The sequence below is a fragment of the Chiloscyllium plagiosum genome, chromosome 32, assembly GCF_004010195.1.
Source record: "Chiloscyllium plagiosum isolate BGI_BamShark_2017 chromosome 32, ASM401019v2, whole genome shotgun sequence".
Classification (NCBI taxonomy): Eukaryota; Metazoa; Chordata; class Chondrichthyes; order Orectolobiformes; family Hemiscylliidae; genus Chiloscyllium; species Chiloscyllium plagiosum.
Window position 1 is genome coordinate 25,969,292 of NC_057741.1, and position 7,207 is coordinate 25,976,498.

The window sequence follows — 7,207 nt, forward strand, 5'->3', positions numbered from 1 at the left end:
CCACCTTCATGGTCGTGCCACCGCTTGTGCTTAAAACCATCTCAAGCTCACCTAGTTTTATCTCTTGAGGAGGCCACTCAGTGGATCAGTGAACAAGAGATTATTAACAAAAGTGACAGCTCAAGGAGTTGGAGATGACCTTGTGCCTTGGTTTGGTTGTTGGGTATCAGAGACAGGGGGTGGAGATAAAGAATCATAGAATCCATACAGTGTGGAAACAGGCCCTTTGACCCAACAATCCACACCGACCCTCCAAAGAGTAACCCACACAGGCACATTCCCCTATTCTATATTAACCCTTTACTAATGCACTAAACCTACATATTCCTGAACATTATGGGCAATTTAGCATGGCCAATTCACCCAACCTGCGCATCTTTGGACTGTGAGAGGAAACCAGGGCACCTGGAGGAAACCCACGCAGACACAGGTAGATAAAGGGTTCATTATCTAATTGGCAAGTATGAAGTGATATACCTAGTAAACTGAGTAGTGCTCTCAGGAATTCATCATGCTTATTAATGGCTTAGATGAAGCAATAGAAATAAGATAGCACTGTATGTTGTGCAGAGCAGGAAGTAACAGAGCCAAAGACAAAGTAAGTGAGTGGGAAAACTATAGTGATCGGAGTTCAATGTGGGGAAGTGGGAGATTGTCCAGCTTGATTCTGAGAATGGCATTTGGCATTATTTCTTCATGATGGAAGCTTGGGAAGTAAAAGGATTCCATACCAATGTACGGAACATAACTCATCACTAAGATGCACATATAAAGGGGAAGGATAAATGAATCTAATTTCAGTCTATGGATATACTAGATGCGAAGTATCCAGCAGATTCATTAATATTGTCGGAGCAAGTCAGCAGGTGGTAAGGTTTTCAGACTCTGCAAAGTATTCAGTAAATACGTCCAGCCCTTTAAAATCATTTTTGTTTTTTTCCAAATTATTTTCCTTCCATTTCTGTACATGACATTTCCAGTTGTTTGTCTGTGAACATCACTGTTCTAGAAAGGTACTGCGAAAGCTTTTCTTAAGATGAGGGCCTGGACAGCTCACTGGGCCAATTCTGAACAGTCAAGACTAAATCACATTGCTGGGGGTCTGAAGTCACCCATAGGCCAGGCAAGGCAAGGTTGGCTGATTTCACTCGAAGGTCTACTAGGTAAACAAGATGGATATTTACAAATATTTACAAGAATCTGGTTCACTAATGTGCACAGGTTTCCTCCCACAGTCCAAAGATGTGCAACTGAGGTGGTTTGCCTATACTAAATTGTCCATGGTGTCCAGTGACACACAGGCTGGGTGGATTAGCCATGGAAAAGTTACAGGGTGGAAGGTTGTTTGGAGGGTAGGTGTGGGCCTGTTTCCACACTGTAGGGATTCTAAGACTCTGAACCACCCTCTTGACAATTAAATATGGGTAGTAAATGCTGGCCTGCCCAGTGACATTCACATTAATAAAAAAGCAAAGTTTTCATTCTAGGTCTATTAAGTTTTGCCCTGTTGCCTCGTAGGATTTGAAGCCTGGTCTTCAGAATATTTATCCAGACCTAAGCTGTATCATTATTCCAGTGTAGTTTTCTTTCAGCAACTCAAAATGAAACACTGGTATTCTGGCCACTTTGGAACCTCCTGACGTCTTGAAAGGCGCTACATAAATGCAAGTCTGTCTTTTCACTTCAGGTCACTCATCGTTCAGCCACTGGGAGGAGAATCAAGGGCCTGGTGGAATGAAATGTATAATTTCTAATGGATGAGGTCCAATCTCTGATGAACCTGACTTCGCTCTCAAATTTGCTACCTGTGGTGCCGAGTTGTGCTCTAAGCTAGCTCCCCCTCACCCCATTCAATGTTGTATTGAAGTTTTGCAACAAACAAAAACAGTTTTGCCTGGTAACCGGGACGATCTGGGAATAGCTGAGGGAACCGTAGTCCTCTGCTATTGGCTTCTGTCGTGCTCTAGCAACGTGAAATGAAGGCAGTCGGTTTTTGTTTAATTGGGATGCAAAATTTGAGCCAATTAACTTGTTCCGTGTCTGGACACTCGACAACATAGATTCCCAACTCTCCTTGTTTTTATTGGGAAGGGTGGTTAACTGCGGAATTAGACGGCAGAGCCAGGTAGCTGTAATTTAATATGTGCCTGTGAGATTCCTCCGGCAGTTTCTGGGTGGCTTCCCATGTCTCTCAATAAACACACACACACACGATATGAAGTATTTCGCCAGGTTGTGATAATTGTTAGTGTGGAGACTTGTCGCCAGACAGAGGCAGTCGGTGCTTTTGCTTTTAGGGCGGTGTCATCTGCTCAGTAAATACTCATCAGGGTGCAACCTTCCCCTCTCTGTTCCCGTTCACAGGCAGCCCCGATGGAGCAGCACGGAGCAGGCACTATGGACCTGAAAGAGGATCAGATTCAACTGCTGGAGGAGACCTTCACCCGAATGAGGCAGCCAGACTCCTCGACCGTGATGCTGATTTCGGCGGAGATTGGCCTATCGGAGAAGGAGACAGCGGTAAGTGAACAGTCACCTCAAAATCCCATGGAAGGGGGGAGAGCTGGAAGCTCCCAATTAATCCAAGTCGAATACAGTTGGCTATCTGTCCACCAACTTTTCTAGTAAACTTCTTCTAGCCTTGAATTTTCATATTCAGTATTTAATTGGTCGATTAGATTATTGGTTGACCAGTTTTAATTATTGGTCTTTAGAATCAACTTTTTATTTTAAAAAATCAACTATTTTCTTTCCCCCAGTGAGCTTTGAGTCTGGGATCGCGCACATTTAAAGGATATTAGTGAACCATATTGGGGATGGGGAGCTTTTAAGATAATCAGAAGTGGTCACAGAGCTTCCCCTAGGGAATCTTTATATTCCAGATGTTTATATAATCTGCCCTCGTGGGTATCGAACCCATGTCCCCAGAACAAATCTAATGCTGATCGTGCTTTTTGTCTAACTTTGCATTCCTCGCTCTGTTCTATCGCTCTATGATCTTTATATGATATGCCTGTGCAAAACAGAACTTTTCACTGTGTACCTAGGTACATGTGACAATAATAAATCAAATCAAAACAAAGCATTAGCTTGGGCTTCTCGATAGCCATTCCAGGGACTTTACCCATTTCATCACAACCTCTCCATTCCTTTTGGATTGTCAGATTTTTTTTTACAGGAAGTTAAGCTTTAGCTCTGAATCGGTGGATACCAGGAAGAATAAAATATCATGTTAAGTTTATTAACATTGTTCTTTCTAATATTAGAAAAATATTGGAGGTGAGGGAGGACTGACCAGGTCAGAGGTGGATTGTTTTGGGATGAAATCTCAAGGAATGTGTCTTACCCACGTTTGGCTCAATGGAGTGGTCCCATTCTGCAAGACTCTAGCAAGACCAGCATTTGTCGCCTGTTTATAATAATTTTTTTGCAAAAACATTCTTGATTCACTTTTAAACAAAAGCATGCACAGTTACTGAAGATTTTTGTATAGTCGTTACACATGACTATTCAGCAAACATTGAGATTTGGTATTTCCTGCAGTTGAGGGAGAAAAAAAACAAGGCATTTCTAATTATCCATTGAACTGAGTGACTTGCTAGGATTCAGGAGGCAGTTACGAATCAATCACATTGATGTGGTTTTGGAGTCATTTGCAGGTCAGGTAAGGATGGCAGATATGCTTTCTTAAAGTATGTTAGTAAAACAGATTATTTTTTAACAGCAATCAATAAGAAGTGTTATTGCTGAGGCAATTTTAAATCTGAGTTGTGAATCAATTGCTATAGTGGATTTGAACCCATAGGCCTTTACCACTCAGAACATCAGATGATGAATTCAGTGGCATTGTTCTATGCCACCCTTTTTTTTTGTTCTAGCTGGTGTTCTTAAAACCATTGCTTACTTTAAGGTAAACTATTGCCCAAAGTCTACAAAACCTGAACGGCATTTATGATTTGTAGCATCAAAGGAGGCTGTAATTATCCATCCATTGAATTTTAATACATCACTTTTTTAGTGGACAGGAAACCATAGATTGCAGGCCTGATGTTTCCCAAAGTAGGTGTTCCAGGTAACTGAATCACCCCATAGGTGGCATCAGAGGCATTATTGTGCATACACCTACAAGGAAAAAATATCTGCAAATATCCATGAGAATAAAGTTCAGAAACCTCCATGAAAGTTGGGAGAATCCAGTTGTTTAGAAAATCTTAATGGCACCAGTATTAGATGCTCAGAACAGAGAAGGAAACTCTTATTTTAGATAAATTGGCAGTGACTTAGGCTATTAAATAGACACCAGAAGTGATGCAGGGAACTGGTTTAGCCAAAGTGCCTCTGTGGTTTACCATGACAGCCAGACTACCATAGTATATTATTTAACGGTAAAGTATATGTTATGCCCAGCTATTATTGATTCCTGTTTAAACCAATCAATGCCTTATTCATTCATATGTTTTAATTCCCGTTTTAAACCAGTAAATACCAAATATATACCCTATATGGGAGTACTGTTCAGTCTTCACAAGGAATTGTCTGAACTGGATTACAATATATCGTTCAATTTAAATTTTTAACATGCAAACAAATTAAGTCAATGGGCATTGATTGGATTAATGACTTTAAAATGTATTTGAGAGATTTCACTATCAGATTTGTAATACCTGTAGATGATGGTCTCTGACAATGTTGCATGGTTGAATCCAAGTGTGAACTAACTGATGACTCACAGTTAAACCTGAATCTAACAGTAACATGAGCTGACAATTGATCATAAATCATTTAATCCTCCTCCTGCAACACTTCTCCACTGTTATCTAACTCTAAGGGATCGTACTCACCTGGTTTCATTTTTTTCTATTTAATTTTAACTACAAAATGAATCACAAAGGCTTATTTTCTGCTTCAGCACGGTTCTATCTGGTGTCTCTACAAAGGTCTATACTTAGCTCCCCTCCAGTTTCACATCTACTGCACTTGTACAACATGATCCAAAAACATAACATCCACTAGACAGGTGACAGCCAACTCTGCCTCACCGCCACTACCTTCTCTCTACTATCGATAAGTAGTTCTACTGCTTGTCTGACACCCAGTCCTACTGAGGGAGAAATTTCCCAAACTAAATATTAGCATGACTGAAGCCTTACTTCTAATGATTATTTAAAGGTAATTATTTGATGCTAAACCAGATTGTTCTAAAACTTAATGTTATATTTGAATTATTTGAGATTTTGATCATCTATCTGCACCATCACACCATGTTCGCCAATTCTGCTGCCAGCTGAGATCATTTGATGCTGAAATCTTGATTCATACCTTTTTTTGGCTACTTCTGGACATATCTCTTTGCCGTGTTCCTGCCTAACTACCTCCCTAGCCTATGTAAATAAGGACAGCTAAACCACAGCTACCCATTTCATAACTCTCACCATTCTCCGTTCACCTATTGGACCTGCTGCTGACCTAACTAAATAATGCTTCCCTTTTTGCAATTTTCTGCCTTGTTTTCAAACCTCTGAAATTTAAAATGCCCTTTCTCCAATACCCTAATGACCTACAGTCCTCAGATCTACTTTCCTCTAATTCTTGGCACTTGAGTATCTTTTGATTTTTAAATGCTCCACTGTTTGATAGTTGAGTTTCAGCTACACTGCACTAAAAGCCCCTCCCACATTGTTTGCCTTGCTACTGCTTTGTTATTTCAGGGCATGCCTTAAAACTCCCCTCCAATAAGTCATCTGCCCTAAGATAATCTTCAATGGTTCAGTGTTAAATTTTGTTAGCTAATGCACCTTGAATTGTTTTACTGTGTTAATGGTGCTTATGTTGTTAGAGAGTAACAATCTGTTTTGTTTGTGCCTCTTCAGCAATGGTTTAAGGAGCGCTATGCAAAGTGGAGACAGGCAGAAGGATTACCTCCAGAGTGTGGATCTGTCAAAGACTAAAGACTGGTAAACACTGCCATCACCATGGAGTCAATTCCACTACGCTGCAGGCTACTTTCACTTCACTGGCTATATCCAGCAGAAATGCCTCCTTGGTTAGGTTCTGAGCTTAATACCTCCTGTCAGTGACTTTGGTTTACTTTTGTGAATTCAAAGTATGTTTGATTTAATTTTTGCATAATTTGAGTCTCATTATTGTGTGTGTGCTCCCTTACATTATATGCTAATTTCAATTTATTAATGTGATTATTAGAGAAGTAAATTTGTTTATTGGGTTTAAGTGCAATTATTAAATCATTTATCTGTGAGACATTAAATAATATATAAATTGAAGACAAACATGCACTCCTTTTGTGCCCTTTAAATAAAAAGCTTATGTTTTCATTTGCCAAGTCTACTTTGGTGACAAATAATCTGTTTCTGAACAAAGACCTACCTCTGGAGGAGTGGTGGAATTGGTAAGGAATGGATCCATGAGGTTTAACATTTGAACAGTTCTAAATGAATGAATTGTCAAAGCGTGTGTGAAATGAGTGCTTCTTCTATATATTTCTGGCTGAAAAGGCAGGGGATGCATGCTCTATTAATGACATTTGAGTTGTTAATTTATAAGTCTCTTCTGTGTACTACTGAAACTTGGCTGGCATATCCAGCAGGCTGTGAAGTGTGTGTTTAAGGGGACATTGGGCCTGGTGAATGAGTTTGTTCTGTCTCAATAGTTGGATTCAGTAGTAGGACCAGAACTATTTGGGAGCTTGTCCCATCTTTGCCAGTGTTCGGTAAATGTGGCACAAATTAATCCTGTAGAACGTAGATGTTCTATCTTTGTGTGTGACAGCGTGAAGAATTCTCAACTCTGCCTCTTCAAATGCATTCCATTAAACTTTTCAAGGAAAACTAAGAGTTTGAGTCCTGATCCCTTCCTGCTGTCTGATATTTGTAGGATGTTGCTGCAGGAATTGACTGCTATGCTGTAATGAGACTGTGTGCTCAGCAGATTTCCTACAAAAAATGCATATTAGAAATCAAGGTACACTATTTAACTCCCAGTAATTACTTTGTGTGGTTCTGATGGCATTGAATTGTACCCACAATGGGGAAATGGAAGTTACTGCTTTTGACCACACTGTTGAAATACTTAGCTATTTCCTGCAGTGAACTCGCTGGAAGTCCCTTCGGGCCCTTAGACATCTATCCTAACACCTGCAAATGAGTGGGTACATCACCATAACAACGGTAAGTGCAGACAAACTGATGTT

At 40.1% G+C, this 7,207-nt stretch overlaps 1 protein-coding gene across 4 annotated transcripts; it reads left to right on the forward strand.

The window, feature by feature from the left end:
• Window positions 1-544: 544 nt before the first annotated feature.
• Window positions 545-6,332, forward strand: hopx (HOP homeobox). 4 transcript variants are annotated; one of them, XM_043674282.1, is made up of 3 exons: window positions 545-598; window positions 2,365-2,520; window positions 5,871-6,332. In XM_043674282.1, exons 1-3 carry the CDS (start codon window positions 560-562, stop codon window positions 5,946-5,948), a joined length of 273 nt encoding a protein of 90 aa, XP_043530217.1. In that variant the 5' UTR covers window positions 545-559; the 3' UTR covers window positions 5,949-6,332. The 4 variants fall into 4 exon arrangements, with proteins under 4 accessions (XP_043530217.1, XP_043530218.1, XP_043530214.1 ...); XM_043674283.1 differs by lacking the exon at window positions 545-598 and adding an exon at window positions 1,963-2,125; XM_043674279.1 differs by lacking the exon at window positions 545-598 and adding an exon at window positions 2,170-2,244.
• Window positions 6,333-7,207: the final 875 nt, after the last annotated feature.

Coding starts and splice junctions, on each gene's coding strand:
- hopx (XM_043674279.1), top strand. CDS start 2,185: ATGTCTCTCAATAAACACACACACACACGATATGAAGTATTTCGCCAG. Junction 2,245..2,364: donor TTCGCCAGGTTGTGATAATT/GTTAGTGTGGAG, acceptor TCCCGTTCACAG/GCAGCCCCGATGGAGCAGCA. Junction 2,521..5,870: donor TATCGGAGAAGGAGACAGCG/GTAAGTGAACAG, acceptor GTGCCTCTTCAG/CAATGGTTTAAGGAGCGCTA.